At 40.0% G+C, this 26,110-nt stretch overlaps 1 protein-coding gene across 1 annotated transcript in view; it reads right to left on the minus strand.

The window, feature by feature from the left end:
* SIRT1 (sirtuin 1) overlaps positions 1 to 15,958 on the minus strand; it is a 31,291-nt gene extending 15,333 nt beyond the window's left edge. Inside the window, exons 1-4 of the mRNA XM_006889019.1 lie at positions 15,553 to 15,958; positions 13,911 to 14,027; positions 13,353 to 13,594; positions 11,498 to 11,650 (exon numbers count right to left, since the gene is read on the minus strand). Of these exons, the coding sequence (XP_006889081.1) occupies positions 11,498 to 11,650; positions 13,353 to 13,594; positions 13,911 to 14,027; positions 15,553 to 15,958 (918 nt within the window). The remainder of the gene's footprint in view (positions 1 to 11,497; positions 11,651 to 13,352; positions 13,595 to 13,910; positions 14,028 to 15,552) is intronic.
* Between the last annotated feature and the right edge of the window lie 10,152 nt (positions 15,959 to 26,110).

Consider the following 26,110-nt stretch of genomic DNA (forward strand, 5'->3'; position numbering starts at 1 on the left):
TTCTTGATCCCTCACCTCAAATTTTCTACTTTCAGACGAAGCATCATCTTTACATTTGATTTTGATTATTCCTAAAAGATGTAATTTAAAACTGCCTCTAACAAAAAAATACTTAATAGTGTGTACATATAAGTATGTTAAGGGGCACCATCACAGTGGCTTCCTAAATATAACCAAGAAATTCACAGGATGAGTTTAATGGGACCAAAGTATTGAGGGACAACCTTGTCAACTAGCATTAACATTAATTCACAATAATAATGTTCTACTCACCTAGTATGGTGAATTTAGTAGCTTGTGATCAGCTATCTAAGATACAACATTTATTGACCTCTAGTTATATCACTCCTCAATAATTTGGAGGTCCCTAACTACAGACTTTCCCAGTGCAATATGTCTCCTGACTCCTCTAACTGCTGGTACCAAGGATGTTAAATGTGGATCCAAGTAAGATGAAGTTGTTGACAGTTTTAGTCTCTTCTACATCTACCAGTGGTAAGAATCTTTCTTTTCTTGACACTGAGATGCAATTCATATTGAAGGCTGCATTCCTTGATTTCCTGCAACAAGTGCCTTAAGTCTTCCTCACTCTGAGCTAGCAAGGTTGTCATTTGCATAACACAAGTCCACTGATGAGTTTCCCTCCAATCCTGATACCAGATTCCTCTTTATAGGGAACAACTTCTTGAATAATTTACTTAGCATACAACTGAGTAGTTATGCAGACAGACGACAATTCTGACATACTCCATTTTAAACCATATAGTGTTTCTCTGTTCTGTTCCCAAAACAGCCTCCTGGTCTAGGGATAGGTTTCACATGAGCACAATTAAGTGCTTTGGATTCCCATTCTTCACAATGTCAGCCACAAGCTTGTTATGATCCACAAAGTGAAATGCCTATACATAGTCGATAAAGAACAAACAGACATTCTTCTGGTATTCTTTACTTTCAGCCAGAATCCGTCTTGCATCAGCAATGATATCCCTAGTGCTGTGGCCTCTTCTAAATCTTGCTTGAACTTCTGGCAGTTCCCTATCTATGTACTGTTCCAGCCGTTCCCAGCACTATTTTTGTTCCATGTGATATTAATGATATTGTTTGAACATTTCCACATTCTATTGAAGCACATTTCCTGGGAATGGGAATAAATATAAACCTCTTCCAATCCACTGGCCAGAGAGCTGTCCTCCAAATTTCCTGGCTTAGAATGATGAGCACATCCAAGGCTAATATATCCAGATTAATGAGGAGTAATGACGCCAATTTGAGAACTAAGGTATGTGTCTGAGTTAGGCCGTGGTTTTTCCAATCACTTGCTATGCATCTGAGAGCTGGGCAATGGATAGGGATGGTAGAGAATTGATGCCTTTGAGCTGTGGTCTTGGGAGAAGAGCACTGAACATCCCATGGACTGTCAAAAGAATAAATAAATATGTCTTGAAGAGGGGAGAGCCAGATACCCTTGCCTCACATACTTCCAGTATGTTGCTAGAAGGGGCTATATTCCTTGGAGAGGGACATGACGCTTTTAAGGGTCGTGGGTTGGTGAAGGAGAGGAAGACCCTCAGCCAGGTGGACTGATACAATGGCTTCACAATGGGCTCTAGTGTATCAGGAAGTGCAAAGACGGCACAGGATAAAACACAGGTTCCGATCCACGTTCACAAGGTTGCTATGAGTCATACTTGAATCAACAGCATCTAACAACAACTCATACTGTACAGAATAGAATAAAAGGAGTCAAGGACTGAAAGAAATTCATCCCTTGAAATTTATAGTGCACACAAACCACACACACACTCTCTTCTAATTAAAAGAACTATACAGCATCCACCTACCACTACTTACTGTTCTGATGAGGGACACAACAGAAGGTCTCAGAATAAGAGGGAAAAAACAAAACTCAAATTCCTAAAAGAGGAGAGACCTCCATGACTGCTAAGAAAGGAATCTCTGAGATTATCACTCTAAGATGCCTTCTGAATGTGCTAGTTCTGTAGGTCATCCTTGACTCACATAAGTGTAACTTTAAAACGATAGCACGCATGGGTAATGTGCTCCTTTGCGTGGGTAATGTGCTCCTTTAAACAATAAGCCACATGAGGCCACATGTCAGCATTTACCTGAAAGTGAAGGTGAGAAGAAAAGGAGAAGGAAGAAAGATCTATGAAAACTTGACAAAACTAAAGTAACAAAGATGCTGACGTAATGTTAAAAGTGGAATCAATGACAAGGAAAATTTTAAATCAAATTGCCCGAAGGCAACCTAATTTGTGCAACAAAATATTACCGTTCTTAACTTCACCAAACTCTTTATGTAGACACTATTGAACTGATGCATGCTTTGCTATTTTCTCAACAAAAATATATTTATGTCTAGTTGTTTTCATTTTTTAAACTAAAAAAAAAAAATTTACTGTTAGGTAGCTCTCTGGTGGCTTAATGGGAAGGAGGTGCACTGCAAACCCAAAGGCATGGGTTTGATTCTACCAGCTGCTCTGTAGGCGATAAGCAGTCCTCTCCTGTGTGATTTACTGCCATTTGTTTCAACTTAATCATACATAACAGCATTAAAAAAGAACACACCACTAAGAACAAAGCTGTAATTGAAAGATTTACACAGCCAACTGTAGAAAAGTAGCTACCCACACCAACAGCAAGGCAGAATAATCATCTAATCATAGAACATACTTTTTTCACCTCTAAAATGAGTGATTTTAAATTACATTAAAAACAATCACTATCATTACGGGAATAGTTAAATATAACTAACTCACTTATTGCCAACTAGTCAGAACCAACTCATCACTGACCTTCCTGCAAATTTTCAGAGGCTGTAAAATCAAATAGGAAGAAACTGCCTCTCTCTCTCTCTCGAGGAGCAGCTGGTGGATTCAAACTGCCACTATACCACCAGCACTCCCTGGTTAAATATACCGTGGTATAATTAGAAAACACAACACGCAGTCTTTAGAAATAAAATATTATCGGCTACACACAACTATGAAACTATCTCTAAAAATATCAAGTGAAACCAAAAAAGCAAGGTTTTATGAGTCTGCTGGTAATAATTTCTAAGAATATTATTAAAAATGGACAGCAGCAACACACACAGAAAACACACCCTAGGGAGAGGAAGAGATAAGCTAAAGAACTGCACGGCTGACCCAAAGGCAAGCAGCTATTCCTGGGAGAGAGGCAACATGCCCAGTGCATTCCACAGCCTCTGAAAACCCACCACACGCTCAGCTATGAGTTGCTAGAGTTTTTGTTTGCTTTTTATGCCTCAAAAGGATTATCCAAAAATAAAAAATTCAGAATGGAAAAAAATATTTAGCAATCACATACACACACGCATGTGCGCACACATCTGACAAGGGACTCATTTCTAAAATTTATAGAAAACTCTACCACTTCAGTAAGATAAACAACCTCATTATAAAATGCGTAAAAGATACAAAAAGAAATTTCACCAAAGAAGACATGAAGAAATATTCAAAATCATTAGCTATAAGACATAAATCAGAAACATAAAACAAGATATCCTCTTACTCCAGCAATAAAAGCAAAGCTCAATAAAGATAGTAAACAAGAAATCCTGGCAGAAGTGTGGAGAGACTGCAATTCGTTTGCATTTTATGGTGGAAATGGAAAATGGTGCAAACACTATGAAAAGCAACTGGTCATGTCTTAAAAGGTTGAAAACAGAAACAGCTTTTCATGCAGCAACTCTGGTATTAGGTATACAACAAAACAAACTATAACTCATTACTGTCATATAGGAACCAAATTCCTAGTTCATCTTCCAGAAGGTTTTCAGAAGCTGTAAGTCACAAAGGACAACCAACCATTTCTTATGGAAAGCAGCTGGTAGACTGGATTCAAACTTCATGTCTTTGGGTTGGCAGGACAACTCTTTACCCACATGGCCACCAATGCTCCCTGCTAGATTTATATGTACCTTAAAAAAAATTGACGCTTCAACAATTTAGATCCTCCCAGAAGAGCTGTGGGTGAGCATTAACATTACTGGTAAGTATATTCATTTTTCTCCTGGACACAAGAGCCTACTATTTGGTCCTAAAAGCCTTCTGAGGTTCCAACTCTTCTCACTATTTCTTAGTTGTTGGAATTGACAGAAAACTTCATAAGCAGTTCCTTACTTCACCTCCGCCTTGCATGCGGAATTCCGAGTTGTAAAACAACCCTGTGGTAGATGGAATTTGCTCCAGGACTTAAGAACAATAAATGACATAGTTGAGCCTTTACATCTTGTGGTTCCTAACCTTTATACTATAATAGACAAAGTGATAGTCAATAGGCCTTTTATTGTAAGAACTACCTTCCCTCTGTAACTTGATTTGTGCCACTATTAGAGCCTCTACTTGGAATATTACTGCTTTTTAATTTTTGACTCATGTACTTTTAACTTGTTAGTTAAATTTGTGTCTTCTAGGCTGCAACAGTTTCATGATACATCTTCAAGGATATAAACATGTACGCACAATTGATAACAGTGCATCTAAATTCCAAAATCAATCTCCACAATAGTCTATGTGTTTCCTATTGCCAAAGGGGCCCTTTAGAGTAGTGAGAGAAGATCTTCACCCCGAAACCTACAGTGTCCCTTTTCAGCAGGAAGTAGCTAGAGAATACGCCATCCCCTTTTCCTTATGAATCAGGGTGAAGTCTCTCTCAGGGAGGAGGGATAGGGAATGGCAAAGGACACACTGACAAAGGAGATTAATCAGAACTGGCTTTGGCAAGCACTGTGGCAACTGGACAATTAAAACAGACTTTCGGGGGGGGGGAAGAGGAGCGAACTGGGGGGGCAGAGAAAATAGTGCAATAATGAATGAATGGAAACCCAAAATCTCTGTAAATGTTCATTAAAATTAAAAAAATTTAATAAAAAATTTAAAAAATTGAGATGTTAAAATCTCAATTAAAAATTAAGAGATCTGAAATGAAATGAGAGATGTAAGTCCATGTTTACTGCAGCACTATTTACAATAGCAAAATCTGGAAACGACCTAAGAGTCCATCAACAGACAAATGGCACAAATAAATTCTGGTATATTCACAAAATGGAGTATTTACGCATCACCACAAACAACAAAAAATTTGTGTAAAACTGCACAACATGGATTAATCTAGAATTAAGGAGAAGGACATCATGCTTGGGGGGAGGGTGGAGGGACAGCACAGGAGGGGAAGGCCCTCTATGAGGTGGATTGATTCAGTGACTGGGGTATTCGGGATGGGTGTGTCAGAGACAGTGCGACTGGCACAGAACAGAGCAGAGTTTATTTATGTCTGTTGTACATAGGGTTGCTGTGAGTCGCAAGCGACTAGACGGCACACAACAACATAAGTCAGCCACAAAAAGACAACAGTGACATAAGATCATATTGTAAAAAGCTGAAGAAATGTTTACACACAGAATCAGTCTTGGAAGTTCAAGTACAAAATTGTTATACACTTTCTAGTCTAAATTAACCCTTTCTTCTCACAGTACAAAATTAAGAACTCAATACATAGTACAGAAATTCCCCTTATCAAAATCTCAGTAATACTTCCTGGCTGGTAAAAAATCTTATTTAAATTAAAAGCTTTCTGCCTCATCTAACTGATTAAAAAAGTTTAGGCTATTTAAAGAGCATTTTATTTATGGAGTGTGTTAGGAATCTAATACAAACGTGACTGGTCATAAAGTTTACATGCTCCCTTGTTCTCTATTTTTGAGGTACTTACCCTATATTCTTCATTTCTCCATAAAGTTCTCCTCATTGTCAATTTTTAGACTAAAATTACCTTTTCTTTTCTACCTAGTATTATTAAGAAACTTAGTAACTACTTAAGCAGCTTGTAGTTTTTAATCAAATCCTACTGTAAAAATTAAATTAAGGACAGAAAATGATATAAACTCTATGCCCTTACGTTGGAAACAACTCATAGCTGAGCCTCCAGCAGGCTTTCTGAGGCTGTAAATCACAAAGGAGGAGATGGTCCATCTTTCCTCTACAAGCAGCTGAGGGATTCAATCATTTGCCTTTGGGTCTGCAGTACAATTCTTTTTTTAAAAAAAAAAAATTCTTATTATTAATATCAACAAAAATTTTACAGAGATCTTGGATTTCTAGTCATTCACTGTTGCACTTTTCTCCCTGCCTACCCCTCCCCCAGTTCGTTCTTCTCTTTGAAAAGTAAAAGAAAAATTCTTCCATTGTTTTTTTGTTTGTTTGTTTGTTTGTTTCACCACACTATTTGGGGGGGACAAGAGGGGAAGTCAGTCAAGATTACTCACTTTTATACCACATCAGTGGGACAGTCTAAAACTAGCACAGTTCTTCAACCTTGGAACTATTCCTTCTCATGATTAGCTGAGGTGCATTAAAAATACTATTTCTATTAAAAAGGAATCATGCTAGATGAGAAAGTTTGCAACATTTCAAAGCTCAATAGGTATGTGACAGATAGGGTCCTTGAAGAATGTGGCTTTCTTTGAATGGCTGCCCCACCATCTCGCCTCTCAACTTACCCTAGAAATCGAATTACTTTGAGATACTATTTACATGTGGAAACTGAAATCCTGTTAGGAATTATTTGTTCCATTCCTTTGGAAAATGGAAAGTGAAACACTTTAGGTCCTTGCTGTCTTGCTCCTCAGAGATCTGCTGGTTGGGGAGGGTGGAAAGGGTCACTGCAGCAGGAGTTGGAATAGCAGGAGTTAGAGCAGCAGGAAATGGAAATTCTTTCATTGTTATACAATCCCTTACCCCTATACCACTAATCCACCAAAGCACCCTATCAGAAAATTATAAACAAATAATCACAAAGATTAATTACTTCACTCTTTCTATAACTGAAAGCAATTACAAGAAAACAATTACACAAACTTAAATTTATATAAACAGAACTGGAGAAGGAACTCTGATAGCAGAGTCCACAGGGAACAGCACTGCTGACCCAAAGGCCAGGCCTCACTAAGAGGCCGAATCCAGCAGGCCCATAGGAGACAAGCTGGGGACTCTCCCCTCAGATTTATACACTCAGAGACTCAATAAAAGGTCAGCTATTAACTAGTTCTGACTTGACAGCAATGAGCTTTTATAAGTAATGGGATTTGTTTTTATTTAAAAATATGCCTTTTTTAAAAAAATCACATTTTAAGGTTAAAGTAAAAAATGTAAATCTCCTTCTCCCAAGTGGTAGGAAATCTCTACAGAATTATTACATGAACAATATATTTTCACATACCTACTAGCTAGATTTCAATTAAGAATACTGAAAAAGTGCTTAGGGTGTATCTTCTGAAGAATTTTTAATTCCTTCTATAGATTCACACATTATAAATAAATGACTACTGAGGATATCACTGTTATTGTCTGGTGCCGTTAAGTTGGACCTGGATCACAGCTGACCATACAGTGCATTTTTAGAGGCCATAAATCGCACCGGAGAGTGCCCATGTTTCTGGCAAGGAGTAGCTGGTGGATTCGAACCATCTGCCTTTTTGTTGGCATTAACTCCTTACCCACTATGCTGCCAGCAATCCCTACTGAGGACATTGGGACAGCTAATTCACCATCCTTCTACCTCACACCTTGCTATTTCAATTGTTAACCATGTTTTTCCCCCCCTAAGTGTCAAGTTGTCAGTTTAAAAAAAAATACAAAATTGCTATAAAGAGAATATTAAATTTTAGATATTCAATTGTAGTTTATAATTATAGCAAGCCGTTTTATACACACACACACACTTTTAAGTAAATCTTCATGATTACATTATGTGCCATCAAGTAAATCTTCACAGGATAAAGAAAAAAGCTAACATGGGTAAGATTTAGCAACATGTTTTGCTTCACAGAAGACAAAAATGCTGAGCAAAAATGTTATGCAAATTATGTAAAAGTCCCAGTAAATCAAGCTTTGATATAGTCATATGTTGTTGTTGTGTGCTGTGGAGTTGCTTGCAACTCACAGCGACCCCATGTAAAAGAGCCCTAAACACTGTGCCAACCTCGCCGTCTCAGACACACTCACTCCCACCACCCCAATCACAGAATCGATCCATCTCATCAAGGATCTTCCTCTCCTGCGCCATCCCTCCGCTCTCCCAAACATAACATCCCTCTCAGAGGACCAGTCCCTCCTTGCAACATGCCCTAAGTATGTTAGAAAAAGCTTCTGAATCCCTGCCTCCAAGGAGCAGGCTGGCTTCACCCTCTCCGGGAAAAACCTGTTTGTTCTCCTAGCAGTCCATGGTATATTCAACACTCTTCTCCAGCACCACAGCTCAAAGGCATCAATTCTTTTTCTATCATCCCTAGTCATAGATAAGGCCTTTTACTTTTTTTCTCTTGTGTCAAGTCAGATCTGACTGGCACAGGAGGAGACTGCCCCTCCTCCTCCAGCGGGGTATCTAATATATTCGAACTGCTTCGGGATTGCAGCACAGCTTCTTGTCACTAGGCCACCAGAGTTCCCTACTTGCAGCCCTTATAAAAGTGTTAATTTCTGCTAGAAACAGCTATTACAATACGAGTGATGCTACTAAATGGTACTTCATTGTTCTTCAAATCTATAGAGAAGTTTAGTAAGCCAGCCTCAGTATGGTAAAGTAATTAATTTTCTTACACTCATTTATGACTCTACGGCATGTAACATCATGTTCACATTTCAGGGGGAAAATAAACACCTACATAATTATTCCCATTTCTTAGTTAATCCAGGTGTGACCCTGCTTCTATTCTGCCATCATATTAAAATCCAAACCTGGATTATCCCAGAAGCTTTCTTCAAGTTCTGAGCGAAAAAACTTGAAACCCAAAGGTAAACCTGAAACTAAAACTATCAAGAACTCATGAAATACTGCACAACAAAGATGACTCTAAAACAAATTATTCTGAGTGATGTAAGTCAGTCACAAAAAAATAGCTGTGGTATAAAACTATTATAAGAAGGTGAGGGAGCTCTGGTGGCCAGTGATATTTTGTGCTTCCAACCCAAAAGCAGGTAGGCGATATGAATGAAAGAGTTACATATAAATCTATCAACCTTGGAGGATTAACAGGGAAAAAAGAGGAGAAAGAGGAGGTATAAACAAACAAAAAGTTGAAAGGAAAATACACAATGAAAATGCTGATTAGACACTGTAAGTAATCAATGGCAATTAATGTTAAAAAACAAAAAAAAATCTATGCATCATTGAAAAAAATTACGGTTTTTAAACTTTCAAATTATTCTAAAAAAGGCAGATATAGATGGCCATCTTTACTGATATAGGAAGTAAAATGCTCATAATTTTTATGAGTTTCAATTGTTCATCTGAAATACCTGAAAAGTGTGAAAACTTTCCAATTTTTATATTAAAACATATTAAGCTGTTTTTGCATAACTATTTTTCTAGTTTTTTCAAAATGAATATTCTACTGCATGAAAGATTACTTAACACTAGTTACCAATTTAAACTTCAGTTCCTAATTATAAAAGCGTGCGGTATAGTTAAAAGAGCTGCTGTGGCAAAGTGGTTCAAGAATTCAGCTAACAAGGTGAGCAACTTGAACCCACCAGCTGATTTACAGTTCAGATCTCCCCTGACCCAAAGAACACAGAGTTAAAATGAACTCCAGGACAATGGGTTCCTACAACTATGTAAACAGATTACATGGTTTGAAATTATTTTAAGTCACATTTTAGCATTCAGGGTCACTAATTTCTAAAGAATTCTGGTAGCTTTCTCTGTAGAAAGCTGTGCTCCTAACTTAAAAGGCCACTGCTCTCTGGCCATTTGAATCCACCAGTAGCTCCACGGAATGAGCAATCTCCTCCTAGGTGACTTAGTCTCAGAAATCCAATGAAGGGCAATAAGAATTAGTTCCAGCTTGATGGCCGTGAGAAGAGTTCCATTTCTGCAGAGCTTTGGGGGAACAGTCTGCACAAAGTTGTGTTACACCAAAGGTTGTCTCTACTGGTTCAAATGCACCCGCAACATCTGGAGAGAAAGTCAGTCTCCTCCCATTACAGACTGACAGCCTGGAAACCTGATGGAAATTCAAACTGACCCAACAACAAAAAGTTTGAATTTGGTTTTAGTTCATTTCCAGCCCTGGTAATGTAAGTATTATGTGTCCCTCAGGATAGTTCTTTAAAAGTCCAGATAAGACTACCAAAGTCACCAAAAATACAAAAGATCTTTTTCTCAAATATATCAAAGTCTAGCATTAACAATTTAAAAGATTCCTCTGTAAGATAAAACTATAGTTAAAAAGAGTTGTCTGGGTTTTTCATTTTTATTTTATATTACTGGTTTGCTTATGAAGTTTGTATACATTGTTTCATACTATTTTTTATTCACATTTGTATTCCTTAAAACCATTCCCATTCATTATGTTTTATAAAATTAATCACCATTGGACTATGCCCACCATTACCCTGTCTTTTCAGGTTCCAACCAGATCTTTACCAAAAATGTAAGTTTTTCAAATAATTTAAATCTGCTGAGAATGGTACAATATTAAACCTTCGTATTATAAAGCAGTACCATATAACATACATTGCTAGTTATATGTATAATTTAACCACAATAAAAGATTAAAAACTGGTGAGTAAATTTCAAAAGTACTAGGCCTTCTATCTATAATCAACCAGAAATGCATTCGTGAACACTTTATATTTTCTGTACTAGTTTCAAAATCTGTTGTTCTCACTTACAGCACATGAACACATTTCAAGTATTCAATAGCCATGTTTGGACAGTTCCACTCTAGAGACTCTAAAGCACAGTAATATGTCTCTGCAATCTGCTCACTAACATGTAACCTAAAAATCACTTCTACCCCTCAGGACGTGATTTTTCCTGGCATTCCTTCACGTGATGAAACCTGGCTACTATTAAAAATATCTAAAAATGGGTTCAAACGCATTTCATTCACTGCCATTAATTCAGAACCAACTCATAACCATTGGGCTTCCAAAGTCTATCACATGAGAGAAGATTGCCCTTCTTTTCCCCTTAAGAGGTGCTGGTGGATTTAATTGCCAGAGAAGCTGGCCTGGGCCTAATAGCAAAACTCTATCAACTTAGCACGAGAGGTTCCCAAACTTAGGGTTTTAAATGTCTTTATAACCCATAAAACATACTGAAAGCCAAAATATTTTGTTACTTTGCTATGGTCTACTAAACTGTTTTTAAGAACCTAAGTAATAGCAAATTAAAACTATAACTGAAGTACATAAATTCAATATTATGCAATGATCTTTTCACCGAAAAGAAATTCATTTTTATAACAAAAAATAAAGAATGATACGTCTTTCTTGGGGTAGGGGGAGAACACTGATCCTAAAGACTGTTTTTTACTTCACTGGTCTCTTTCTATCAGAGTACCAGTATCCAGCTGAGTGAACAATCAATGGTAAACATAAAAAACCTACACATGAAAATCTTTTGCATGAATGAAGCCAAAAAATCCAACTTGAAGAGCTGTCAGTACCTTTGCAAACTTGAAGAACGGTCTTGGATCCTTTCTGAAATATTCAATATCAAACATTGCTTGAGGGTCTGGAAGGTCTGGGAAGTCTACTGCAAGGCGTGCATAAATACCATCTCGTGACCTGAAGTCAGGTATTCCACAGGAAACAGACACCTAGAAATATTCATAGCATAATTGGTACAGTAAGCCTACCTTTATGAGGACTAGCTCTCTCTTCATACTTTTAGGGAATTTACAGTTTTAGCTTGAACTTTCTTTTAGAAAACAGAAATACTAATCTACTCCAATTTTAAACAGAAATTTTTAAAAAACACCCCAAATAAACCAATAAAACTGAATCTATAATATAGTCCTGTTTCCTAAGGAGTTAAATTAAAGTAACTGGAATGTGATTAAACAACTGAGGGGGAAAAAACCACCACAATACAACAAAAATACCAAACAAAACTCAAAAAAAACCCCCAATCCATTGTTAATTGAGTCTGACTCAACTCACAGCTGACCCTTCATTGGGTGTCCAAGACTAAATTTTATGGGAGGAAAACCTTTCTCCCATGGAGCCAATGGAAGATCTGAACCCGAGAGGCTCAACCTTTGGGTTAGCAACACTAATCCAATAGTATAGTCAGTAGCACATCCTTTTAAAGGACGGGAGTAACAATTCCAACCAACTCTTTTAAATAGAAATCAGGCAAGAACTTCTTACCGTCAAATTTTTCCATTTTACTATCTCAAGAAGGCTAAATTTATTTTCTTTAAAATTTGTATAATATTTCAACCCTTTCTTAAGACTCTTAGATTCTATCTTCCTATTTAAAAACCATCAGGCCTTTGAGCAGGAATTCCATTTAACAATTTTGCCAGTATTGACTATTTTGAAATCAAAGTAAAACATATTTATCTAAATGACACTCTGGTACAAAGCTGTAATAAATAGGATGAATTCATTTCAATCCATAATGCAAAATAGCAGAGAAGAGGACAAAATTTTACCTCAGCATTTGTTCTAGTTACTATTATAGGTTATCATACTCTGTAGGAATCTGATTCATTTCCATACTTGTGAATACAAGTGAGGTTCCAGGTTACTTCACAAAAACTTAACAAATATCCGATTTCTTCAAAATAGCCTAGCACACTTGATCGCACTCACTCACTCACTGCCATCAAGTCAGAACTGACTCATAGCTGACCTTCCAGTTTTCAAAGGCTGTAAATTACACAGTAGGAGACTTGACCATCTTTCTCTTGTAGACTAGTTGGATTCAAACTGCCTGACTTTGGGTTGGCAGTACAACTCCATATCCACTAGGCCACGAGAACTCCTTACTTTAAGTGAGAGAAGCAAATTATTATAATCCTTTGCACCTCCTTTTAGGAGTTCTAAGTAAAATTCTTGCCTTAATGCCATTTAATGCATTTAATGCATGCAACTATGTTAGTCATATATATAAAAAGTAGTAAATGTGCAAGATTGGAGAGATTTTGGGGTGTTTTAAAAAAAAAAAACACAACAAAAAACAAACCAAAAACACAAAACTAAACTGAACCAACTTAGCCACTGCAGCTGTACTACTTTTATCAGTTTCCAAATACATACACCCATAATAAATATAATTTCTTCTAAGCTAAAAAACGTTTAATTGGAAAAGACTTAAAAAAAAATAACATACACACCCACCACCTGATTACTAATTAGTTGTTTAACATATCTGAACATACTTTTTATCAGTTTCTAAACATGTTATCCTTTAAGGACATAGTCCTCAAAATCATAAAACATTTTATGACTAGAAAAGTAGTAAGGAAAAACACACTCTCCCCACCTTGCCTGATATGTACAGATCTTACATACCCCAGCTCCAGTCAGAACTATTATTTTTTTGCACTCTTGCAGTAATTTCACAGCATCTTCAATTGTATTAATATCTTTCCTTTTTTTCCTTTTTGGTGGTTCTGAAAGGATATTAAGGACAATCTGCCACAATGTCATATCATCCCATTCGGGTGAAGGAATGGTTTCTGGTAATAAATCTTTAAGAATTGTTCGAGGATCTGTTCCAATCATGAGGTGTTGCTGAACAAAAGTATATGGACCTGTATAAACAGTAAATAGACTTTAATCAAATCCACTTTTTTAAGTAACTAAAATATCTTTTCTTTCTATTCTGTAGTAACAATTTAGTAACATGTAAGGTTTTTTGCAAATTAAGAAAATGGAATTTAAAAGTACTACCTTCTCATTACATCTTTACTTACGCCAATCCCATTAAAGTAAGATCCAAGGTTAAGTAGAATTCCATAGGTCTTATGGTATCATGTAATCAGGGCAAGAGAACTAAAATGTTGGTTCACATTAAAAGAATATACCAAAATAATCAGGTTCTAAAGCTGCAGAGTAAGGGAACCGTACCGATCCGTGGCCTTGGGGTCCAGTCACTGGAGCTTGCATGTGAGGCTCTATCATCCTCATCACTTTCACATGAATGAAAGCCATTCGTGATAACTTCATCACCAAACAGAAGGTTATCTGCAGAAGAAGAGATAGCTGAGAGCTGATGGAAAAAAACTGCATCTAAAATATATCTACAACAACTGTGGTGCACATTGGTTTTCATTTAATGGGACACTTACACACCTATACTGTATGTGTCAAGACTGCCTATTAGATAAGCCTGCATCCTCCATTGAAGCAATCAGGGGGCTCAGGCAGCTTAGTGGTAAATTGTACTTGCTGCAATCTCACAGGCACAAAGTTTGAATCTACAAGCTGTGCCTCGGGAGAAGAATGGGCAATCTGCTCCTTTACTGCTCAGACAACTTGCTGAGGGACAGCTATGAGTCAGTTCCGCCTCAATGGCAGGCAGTAAATATTACCATGGAAATTAGCACTTCCAATATAGGTGGCCCAGTGGGTAAAGCTGCATTGCCAACTCAAAAGGGCACAACTCAAACCCACCAGCTGCTCCTGGGAGAAAAAAGTGGGCAAGCTCCTCCCCGGCGATTTATAGCCTCCAAAAATTGGCTGGAAGGTCAGCAAAGAATGGGTTCCCACTCCCAGACACATTTAACAATAATCTTATTCTAACATTAAAAGTAAAAAGTAATCTGTACATCAATTGCTTCCCTTACTAAACTATGCATTTTTTTTTCCTATGGGGCTATTTTGCTAATCTAATTCCCAATGCACAATTCACTTGCATTATTAGCCAACGGTCCGTATGACTTCTTACTGAAATCTACTGACAGAAACAAATGGCTATTCATTGGACAAAATTCCCAGAACAAAATTATTAAGCCCTAATGAATGACATTAGATTTAGCTAGATCTAGGTATACGTGTGTATTTTTTTCCCCCAAACACATCTGCTTCAGGGTGTCAGAAATGTCAATTTTACGTTTCAGGGTTACAGAGACATAAAAGATGTGATTACATCTATTCTAAAAACCATTACAGGTACATCACTACAGAAAGAATAACTTGTAATAGCCTCAAGTTCTACTCTCTATGCCTACTACTAAGTGCAGGGGGAAAAGGTGATGGCTTTAGAAACAGTTTTGCTCTTTAAAATGGAAAACTTTAAAATTTAAAAACACAGATTCTAAAAAACGTAAACTGAACAGGTGTCAGGTTGCAAATGCAGTCGCAAAGGTCGACCAATGGGACAGGCAAAAGTTGCAAACTTAAGTGCCCCAGTAAAGGACAGGCAGAAAGCAAATTTATTTAACAAAAGCAATAAGCTTTCAGAAAGAGGTGAAGGAAAACTTAATTTTAAAGCCAGCAGCAAACGCGCCATGGCCCACAAGCTGCGCAGAGCACGGGGCCGTCCCGCGGGCCGCAGACGACGGGAGGGCGGGCGGGAGCCCGCGGGTCGCCCCGGAGCCAGGCCGGCCGCCCCGGAGCCGCGCAGCAGTGCAGAAACTCGGCGGGGCGGGAGACGCCGCGGCAGACAACCCCGCCGGCCCCAGGGACCCCCGATCGCGCGCCAGGAGGGGCCCCGGAGGAGGGAGGAGCAGATGCGCAGTCCCGGCCCGGCCGCCCGCGCCCTGCGCACCTCGGTACCCAATCGCTGCTGCCGCTGCCTCTTCCTCCTCTTCGCCTTCGTCCTCGTCGTCGTCGAAGTCGTCAACCGGCGGCGGCTCCCGAGACAGGCCCTGCAGGCCTAACCCATTGTCTTCTTCCCCGGTCGCCACGGCCGCCGCTGGGGCCTCCCGCTCCTCGCCCGCCACCGCCGCCTCCCGCCACAGCGGCGCCGCTGGGCAAGTCCCGACCGCCGCCGGCACCTCACGCTCAGGAACCGCCCCGCCGGGCTCGTTTGGGCTCCGCCCGAAGCTGGAGCCGTCTTTCCGCGGTCTTTTGCGAAGCGGATCTCCGGCGGGCGGCGACGCGGCCTTCCTCACGGCCGGCGCCGCCGAGGGGGAGCTGCCGGGGTGAAGGGCGAGCGCCGCCTCGTCCGCCATCTTCCAACTGCCTCTCTGGCCCTCCTCCCTCGCCTCCTCTGCTCCCGCTCGACTCGCGGCACTGGCGCCCCCGCGCCTCCGGCTGCGGGAGATTTAAACCCTGTCACGTGACCCGCCCCTCGCCGCCCCCTCCCTCCTGCCGCTCCCGCCACCCACGCGGGCCGGACCGCAACACCGCGGGTCACGTGGCGGGCGGAGGCCTGGGCCGCGCCGCGGCGTTCGCAGCTCGGCGAGGGCAGCGAGCTAGCGCTGCCCGGCGGCCTGCGGCCCCGCCCACGGTGGCTGCGTCCTGCTTCCCTGGCCGGCTCGCCTCCGCCGCCTTCCCTGCCTGGCCGCCTGCGGGGAGCGGCGTCGGGTGCCTGGAGTTCTAGGTGCACACCTGGTGTCTTAGTGAGGTTAAAACTTGCCTCTGGGAAGTCATAAGAAAATGAAACTGGCCCAGTACAATGCATGGTTGTTTTGGTTTTATTTTGGGGTAAGAGAAGCGGCAAAAGACGCAAATCAATCCTACCCTCTTCACACCATTCTGTTGCATATCCCCCTGCTCACTTTAGTCTGTTTGCTGTTTTTTTAAAACCCCTTCTTCAGTACTTGTAGGATTGGCGTGGATTGTCAAATCTCATAAAGACTGCTGGGAGTGTGTTTTCCTGTGACATTTAAACATGAGTACATAAACTATGAATACATAAACTCGTTCTACTTATTGCCAGGTAGTCATGAGAAGGCATGGATTATCTTAATATAATCCAATCTTGACAACAGAAAAATTGACAATACTTGAAAATCTCCCAATAGATTGTTAAATCCCTAATGGCATGTGTCTTCCTGGGAACACTTGCCCCGTGACATTTACTTTTAAATATGAATAAAGTTGTTGTTATGTACCGTCGAGTCGCTTGCGACTCATAGCGACCCTATGTACAACAGCCCCAAACTCTGTCCTGTGCCAATCCCACGGTCTCCGACACTCCCATCCCAATTATCCCAGTCCCTGAATCAATCCACCTCATAGAAGGCCTTCCCCTCCTTCGCCGTCCCTCCACCCTCCCAAGCATGACGTCCTTCTCCAAGAACCGGTCTCTCCTCACAACATGTCCAAAGTATGTTAGACTGAGCCTCAGAATCCTTGCCTCCGAGGAGCCACCTGGTTTAAACCCTTTCCAGGACGAATCTGTTTGTTTTCCTAGCTGTCCATGGTATTCTCAATACTCTTCTCCACCACAACTCAAAGGCCTCAATTCTCCTTCTATCCTCTTTGGTCACTGTCCAACTCTCTGATGCATAACAAGTGATTGCAAAGGCCATGGCCTATATCAAACGCGCCTTAGTCTCTAGAGAGACACCATTGCTCTTCAGTACTTTGGAGAGGTCCCTAACAGCAGACTTTCCCATGACAATGCGCCTTTTAATTTGTTTTGCTTCTTCCAAGGTAGGTAGCATACTTGTTAGATGCACTCCAGGTAACTATTAGGAACATCAGATCGAAGCTGTGCCCTATCCTGTACCTTTCTCACAGGGTCCATTATGCCCAAACCCCTTGTTGTTTTCACTGACCCTCTACTTTCCCCAGCATGGTGTCTTTCTCTAAGAACTAGGGAGCTTTGGTGGCTACTTCATAAGGGGTAGTGCTAACCCGAAAGCCACACTCTGACAGTTTGAACCCACCAGCCACTCCATGAAAGAAAGATGGGCAATCTCTTAAGATTTACAGCCTTGCAAAACCCATGATTGGCTATGAGTTCCCACTGGTGGGAACAACGGTCAATAGAATAGCTTCTATTAAAAAACACGGAACTCATGCAATATTATTCAAAATGGTTGACTCTGGAGAACATTATGCTGAGTGAAATATACCAGTCACAACAGGACAAATATTACATGATGCCACTGTTGTAGAATGGGACTGTCCTTGGGGTTGGGGAGAGACTGAGTAAGATGGGTTCAATAATGTATACTGCACTGAAACAGAGGAGGGAGAAAACTGTTTAAAAGAGATATATAACTAGGTATTTCTGTCATCACAGGAGTCTAGAGCGAGGGCTACATGGTGGAGGGGACCTGGGGGAGGGTTTGTAAAACAATGAAAGAATCTTTTCTTTTACTTTTCCATAATTTTTGACTCATGTACTTATAACTTGTTAGTCAAATTTGTGTCTTCTAGGTTGCAACACCCCCATGATACATCTTCAAGGATATGAACATGTACGGCCAAGCACAATCAATAAGAGTGCATCTAAATTCCAAAATCAATCTCCATAATAGTCTATGTGTTTCCTACTGCCAAAGGGGCCCTTTAGAGTAGTGAGAGAAGATCTTCACCCTGAAACCCACAGCGTCCCTTTTCAGCAGCAAGTAGCTAAGAGAAAACGCCATCCCCTTTTCCTTATGACTCAGGGTGAAGTCTCTCTCAGGGAGGAGTGATAGGGAATGGCAAAGGACACACTGACAAAGAAGATTAATCAGAACTGGCTTTGACAAGCACTGTGGCATTTGGACAAGAACAACCTGGGAGGAGGGTAGAGAGAATAGTGCAACAATGAATGAATGGAAACCCAAAATCTCTGTAAATGTTTATGAAAATTAATAAAATATAATTATAGAAAAAAATAAAAAAATATTTAAAAAAATAGAGTAGGTGAGACAAGTTTCACCATCCTTGCCTCTAAGCAGCATCTGGTTGCACTTCCTCTTAAGAATCAGAATCAATCACTTACACTTTTAATTCAGTGGTTGGAGTCCCAATCTTTAGACTTAAACTGTGGCTATTCTGCTGCAGGTCCAGGTCTGACTAAGACAGCAAAATCTGGCTCCAGAAGACACATCCTCTGCTTCCTCTTCCTTGCTGGTAATGAGATTCCCAATTTCTGCTGCTTAACTTGCTCAATTTAAACCTAATACAGTGGCACAAGTGGACCAAGTTCTCATGGATAGACTGTCCACCCTGCTTGTATGTTCCCACCCAAACATGGGGCAAAAGTTCAAGGCAAAGGCATAGGAAAGCCATTTTGAACAATAAACCCACTATACCACAGACCATGTGTTGGTTTTTCTAACCATTGGCCTTCACCTTTGAAGTATTAATTCCTTTTATAAACGTTTTACTAACAAAAACCATATAAGCTAGCTGCTTCATGCCATTATCTCAGTTGTAGAAAGCAATTTTCTAGTTTTCCTGTCTCTATCCAACATACTCCAAGGGAGCTCTAGTGGCCTAGTGGCAAGAAGCTGCACTGCAATCCCAGAGGTACTCAGTTCAAGTCCACCAGATGCTCTGTTGGAGAAGGAGGGGCAAGCTCCTCCTGTACCAGTCAGATCTGATTTGATGATGCACATACAAAAAATAATAAAATTAAAGCAAAACAAACCAGTGTACTCCAAGGAAACAAATATGTTAAATTTTTTTGAAGACTTCTGTTCCTACTGGAACACTGAGCATCTATATCAATAAGTAAAGTCCAGTCTAGAGTAATCATCAGATTGCAGTCATCTACACTAACCTGCAGCATGAAACATCTTCTCTTAATCTGCTTGGCTTCTGCTCAACTCATGGCTATCCATCCATGGCTAGATCAAATAGTCACCAGCCACAGACTCAAGGGTTCATACATCCCAGCATTTCAGACTGATTGGTCTTTTCACTCTCAAATTTAGCCCCTTGAATGGGCTAAATTAATAAATTAGAAATCCTCACTACTCCGAAGTCTTCTGATTAGCAGCCCTTCTTTGTTTATCTATAATCTGTACATGTTAGGTGAAGCCTACATGGGGACCAGGAAACAATCCTCAGAACAGAGCAAGGAAGCACTGCATGGTTCAAAATAGGGGAAAGAGTGTATCAAGGATGTGTCCTGTCTCCATACCTTTTTTGAATGTAGAACAGATCATTTGGGAGGCTGAGGCTCATGAGGAGGAATGTGGGACTAAAATTGGAGGGAGTCTCCTCAAAATTATGTTATGTAGATGAGACAACCTTGCTTGCCTAACTGAGGACGACTTGAAGTGTTTGCTGCAGAAGGTTAAGGACTGTAGCCTTCAATATGGCTTGAAGCTCAACTTCAAGAAGGTAAGGATTCTCACCACTGTGCCAGTTGGCAGCACAGTGATAGACTGAGAAAAGATTGAGGTTGTTGGCAATTTCAGCTTGCTAGCCTCCACAATCAACACTCTTTGTACCAGACATTAGGAAATCAAAAGACAAGTTGCATTGAGGAAGTCTGCTGTCCAGGAACTTTCCAAAGTCCTAAAGAATAAGTATATCAGTCTAGAGACTAAGGTGTACCTGATCCAGGCCCTGGTCTTCACAATTACTTGCTGTGCATCAGAGAGCTGGACAATGAATAAGAGTGATAAGTGGACCTAGGTGTTCACTGTAGTTAATTTAGAGAATCTCCCAAAGTCTATCTGCTATGGATGACTCTGCTGGTATTTTAAATATTGGAAGTATAGCTACTAGCATCAGAGCAACATGTGAGGCACTTCAGTACAATACTCTGACAAACAGGTTCTGTACTCATAAGAGCAAACAACCAAATAATACATATACACAAACTATAGAATTAGCAGCAACATGCAAGCAATACAGCAAACTGATGGCTAAGTTTTGCACCCATAAAAGCAAACCTTAAAACAAGTGGACAAGCAAATAATGTAAAACAAACGTACATGATATGAGAAATAGCAGCCTGGCCAACTGACTGGAAGATATCCTTATTTGTTCCCATTTAAAAAAAAAAGATTATCAAACAGAAATTGACATTATCAAACACTATTATTAATGTCACATGCAAGTGAAGATTATTTTAAATATGGCTGGATGTCAACAGGTTGCTGCAAGAAATGCATGCTGACTCTGAATGCACCTGATTTCCTCTGATCTTGGAAGCTAAGCTGGGTCAGGCCTGATTAGTACTTGGATGGGAGACCTTCTGGGAATCCTGGGGTCTGTAGGCTTTTTTTAAAAAAAGAAAGAAAGAAAGAAATCCAAGCTGGATTCAGAAGAAGATGTGGCATTATGGATCTCATTGCTGATGTCAGATGATCTTAGTTAAAAGCATAGAATACCAGAAAGAAAATTTACTTGTGTTTTATTGATGATGCAAAAGCATTTGACTGAATGGATCAAAAAAAATTATGGGTAACATAGAGAAGGATAGGAATCCCATAACACTTCATTGCATTCATACAAAACCTATACACAGAACAAGAAGCAATTGTCCAAACAGAACATAGTAATGCTGCATGGTTTCAAATTAGAAAAGTATGTGTCAGAGTTGTATCCTTTCTCCATATCTATTCAATCTGTATGCTGAGCTAATAATTTGAGAAGCTGGGCTATATGAAGATGAAGATGAAGATGAAGGAGGTTCTTGATGGGGACCAACTTTTCCCAGCCTCAAGTGTATCCAAAGCCAAACCACTAGCTTTAAAACAAAATTTTTAAAAAGTCAAAGTTTCTCTTTTGCCCTCCTTTCTTGATTGTCTTTATTTTATATGTTTAGTCAACAATCCTAGATGGGTATACAAATCAATTCAAGTACAAATCTCTGAACTCAAAATACTGGGTGGAACTTAATCTTGCCTCTACTCTAAGCCTATATTCTCACTTACCAAATTCACTTTCAACAAACATTTCTTCAGGGTAAATCTTCCTTCTTAATATAAACCATCAATTGATAAATTGGGAAAATGTGGCATCAGGATCAGATTATCACCAACTTCTCTTTGGCAAATGACACAACCTTGCTTGCTGAAAATAAAGAGGACTTGAAACATTTGCTGCAGATGATCAGAGACTGCAGCAGTCTTCCATATGGATTAATCTCAACATTAACAAAACAAAACAAAAACCCCAGCTATGAGATATCATGTCACCATAGTAACACTAACAAAGTTCAACAGAATAGCAAACAATAAATGCTGATGAGGTGTGGACAGATTGGAAACCTGCTGGTAAGAGTGTAAAATTGTACAACTGGGGAATATACTCTAAAGAAATCATAATTGCCACCCAAACAGATAAATGCACACCCATGTGTATTGCTGCATTATTTACAGTAGCAAAGAACTGGAAACACCCCAAGTGCCCATCAACAAATGAATGGATAGGAAAACTATGGTGAATTCACACAATGGAATACTATGCAGCACTGAAAAACAATGAACTCGTCAAACATTACACAATATGGGGGACCCTAGAGGACATTATGCTGAGTGAAATATCTCAGCACAAAAGGACAAATACTGCATAGTACCACTGTTAGAAAGCAGGTCTGACATTGGGGATTGGGAAGAGAATAGAATTAGAGTGGATAATGACCATTGCATTGGAGTAGATGAAGGAAAAAACTGTTCATAAGGAATATATGATTAGGTGTTATATATACAACAGCCCAGAATAAGAGGCTTATCCTTGCAAAGAGAACTGGGGAAGAGGTAGGTAGTTGTGCAACAATAAATGAATATTAAAAAGTGAACTGGGGGAGGGTGTGAAATATGCAACAATGAAGTAGATCTAACTTCTCTGTAGATGTTCATTAAAATCACAATTAAAACAAAATTTTATTTAAAAGAAACACATTAACAAAACAAATATCCTCACCACTGGGTGAATAGGCAACATCATGATAGATGGAGAAGAGAGAGGAATTGTCAACAATTTCATCTTAATGGGTCCACAATAAACATCCTTGGTACTGTTGTGAGTCAGAACTGACCCTGCGAGGAGTTTTTGGAGGCAGTTAATCGCATGGGAAGAGATCCTTCTTCCACAGGGCAGCTGGCAGATTTGAACAACATGCCTTCAGGATTGCAGCACAGATTCTTACCTCTAGGCCACCAGAGGTACTAGCAGTCAAGAAATCAGAAGAATACTTACCTGGCAGGGAAGATACCATGATCATGATGGTGATTCTCCCAGGTCGAGGCTTATCCATTGCACTCTGGGGGTGCTGACCCCTGTAATTTACCCAAATGTGGGAAACTTGGCAAGGAAAAAAAATCAGAAGACCTGACATTGGGAAAATCTGCTTTCAAGGATTTCTCCAAAGTGCTAATGAGCAATGATGTCAGTTTTAAGATTAAAGTGTGCTTGACTCAAGCCATGGTCTTTTCAATTACCTGCTATGCATCTGTAAATTGGATAGTAAGTAAGAATAACAGAAGAGTTATTGATGCCTTTGAGTTGTAGTATTGGAGAAGAGTATTGAACATCCTATTGACTGCTAAGATGGAATGACCCAGTGACTATAACAATGGGCACAAATATATCAGAGATGGTAGGATAGTACTGTATAGGCCAAGATTCAGATCTATTGTTCATAAGATAACTATGAGTCATAGTCAACTCCATGATGCCCAACAACAACAGCAAAAAGAACAAATATGTTTTGAAGAACATGTAACCAGTGTGCTCCTTAGAGGTAAGGATGGTGAAGCTTCATCTCACATGCTTTGGGGCATGTTGTTTGGAGGGGCCAGTCTTTGGAAAAAAGAAATTATGCTTGGAAAGGTTGAGGGTCAGCAAAAGAGAGGAAGACCCTCAATGAGAAGGATTGGTATAGTGATTATAATGATGGACTGGAGTATATTAGAGAAGATGAAGATGGCACAGGATAAAGCAAGGTTCAGATTTGTTGTTCATAGGGTCCTTGTGAGTTGTATTTGACTCAGCATCAACTAAAAATATAACTGATCAAGTTCTGGCCAAAGACGGACTTACTTACCCTCTTCCTGTAAACAGCAATACCTGGTATTTCTTTCTACCACATATTTTAACACCATTACAAAGAAAAAAAAACCCATCAGTATCTATCAGGTGAAACCAACACAAACCTTTTCACTTAAGTCTTCTTTATAAATAGAAAAAAGTCCCAGTTTCATCTTTGTTCTCCTCTCTTTATATGAATATGGTCTTAGGCTTCTATCTTTTGTCTTAGGCCAAATTGACTTTTCAACTTTTATTCCTACCCATGCAGCAATAAAAGTGAAGATTTTAGTTGTACTTCTTGAGCTCTTAACTTCTTGCTTTTCCAAAATCCCTTATTTCCAGAGTCTGGAGCCCTTATCCCATTACTGATAGTAACTGTAAACAGAGTGAAGACAACCACATCAGACCTTAACCAACTCTACAAGGGGGGAAAGTCCCCATAAACAGTATCCACAACCCAAAAACACTTTTCTGAAGTAAGACATGACAACCATACTTTCACCTCAACTTCTACTATTCCTAAAACCAACTGTCCCTGCCAGTGCTCTCACTGCTCTACTACTGGGTCTGCAATCCATTGCAATGGCCACATAGATATGTATTCATTGTTATGGGGTTTGCTAGGTTAGGTAAGTTAACAAGTTGTTAACAGGTAGTATATAATTGTTGAGTTGGAACCGACCCATAGCTGACCCTCCAGTGGGTTTTCAGAGGCAGTAGATCACAATGGGAAGAGATTGCTCATTCTTCTCCCAGAGAGCATCTGGTGGATGTGAACCATGTACTTTTGGGACTGCAGCACAGCTTCTTTCCACTAGGCTACCGCAGCTGCCTTTTCTTATGCAACTTATTCAAGTTGGCAATAGGCTACAATTCCTGACTCAGGACAGTTTCTCAAGCATGCTTACAGGCCCTTTGACTTTCAGCCTCATGGCTTTGGTCACCGCAAGGGACATTCTTGATGCATATCTACAATTTAGTTGTTGTTATGTGTTATCGAGTCGCTTGCGATTCATAGCGACCCTATGTACAAGAGCTCTATACACTCTTCTATCCTGTGCCAACCTAGCCATCTCAAACGTACTTATTCCCACCTCTCCAGTCACAGAATCGATCCAGCTCATCAAAGGTTTTCCTCTCCTTCACCGCCCCTCCACTCTGCCAAACATGATGTCCCTCTCCAAGGACCAGTACCTCCTTGCAACATGCCCAAAATATCTCAGATGAAGCTTCAGAATCCTTGACTCCAGGGAACACTCTGGCCTCACCCTCTCCAGGACAAACCTGTTTGTTCTCCTAGCAGTCCATGGTATATTCAACACTCTTTTCCAGCACCACAGTTCAAAGGCATCAATCCTCTTTCTATCAACCCTGTTCACTGTCCAACTCTCTGATGCATAGCACATAATTGCAAAGACTATAGCCCGGATCAGGTGCACCTTAGTCTCCAGCCTGACGTCGTTCCTCTTCAGTACTCTTGAGAGGTCCCAATGCAATTCGTCTCCTGATTTCCTGGCTGCTGTTACCAAGAGTGTTGACTGTGGAGCCAAGTAAATTAAAACTGTTAACTATCTCAATCTCTTCACCATCCATACTGATGCTGCCAATTGGCCCAGTGGTTAGAATCTTTGTTTTCTTGATGTTGAGTTTCAGTCCATATAGGAGGTGGTAGTTCTTGATCTTCTGCAGCAAGCGCTTCAGGTCCTCCTCAGTTTCAGCAATCAGGGTCGTGTCATCTGCATAACATGGGTTGTTGATGATTCTTCCACCAATCCTGATGCCACATTACTTTTCGTATAGCCCAGCGTCTCGGGTGATCTGTTCTGCATACAGATTGAAAAGGTATGGAGACAGAATACATCCCTGACGAACACCCTTCTTGATTTTGAACCATGTAGTGTCTCCTTGCTCTGTTCTGACAACTGCCTCTTGGTCCAAGTATAGGTTTCGCATTAGCACAATCAAATGTTCTGGGATTCCCATTGTTCTCAGAGTCAGCCACAGCTTATTGTGATCCACACAGTCAAAAGCCTTTGCATAGTTAGTGAAGCGCAGATAGACATTCTTCTGGTATTCTTTGCTTTCTGCTAAGATCCATCTAACATTGGCTATAATATTCCTAGTACTACGACTTCTTCTAAATCCAGCCTGCACATCTGGCAGTTCTCTGTTGACATATTGTTCCAAATGTTTTTGGTTAGCTGGGTTTTTTTCTTTCAGATTATTATGTATGCCATCCCATTGGTTTCTTGTCTGCTGCATGGTTTCTGGTGGTAAATCATAGCTTACTCTTATTTGGTTTCCTTTCTAGGCAACTCTCCCTTTTTTCCGGAGCTGCTTTCAGTATCCTATCTTTAATTTGGAAAAAATTTATTCTTATGTTCCTAGATATGTTTTTCAAGTCCACACTGTTTGGGGTTCTCTCAGCTTCTGAAAAGCAAGTGTTC

The sequence above is a fragment of the Elephantulus edwardii genome, unplaced genomic scaffold (genome assembly GCF_000299155.1).
Source record: "Elephantulus edwardii isolate Elephantulus edwardi_28Jun2011 unplaced genomic scaffold, EleEdw1.0 scaffold00074, whole genome shotgun sequence".
Classification (NCBI taxonomy): Eukaryota; Metazoa; Chordata; class Mammalia; order Macroscelidea; family Macroscelididae; genus Elephantulus; species Elephantulus edwardii.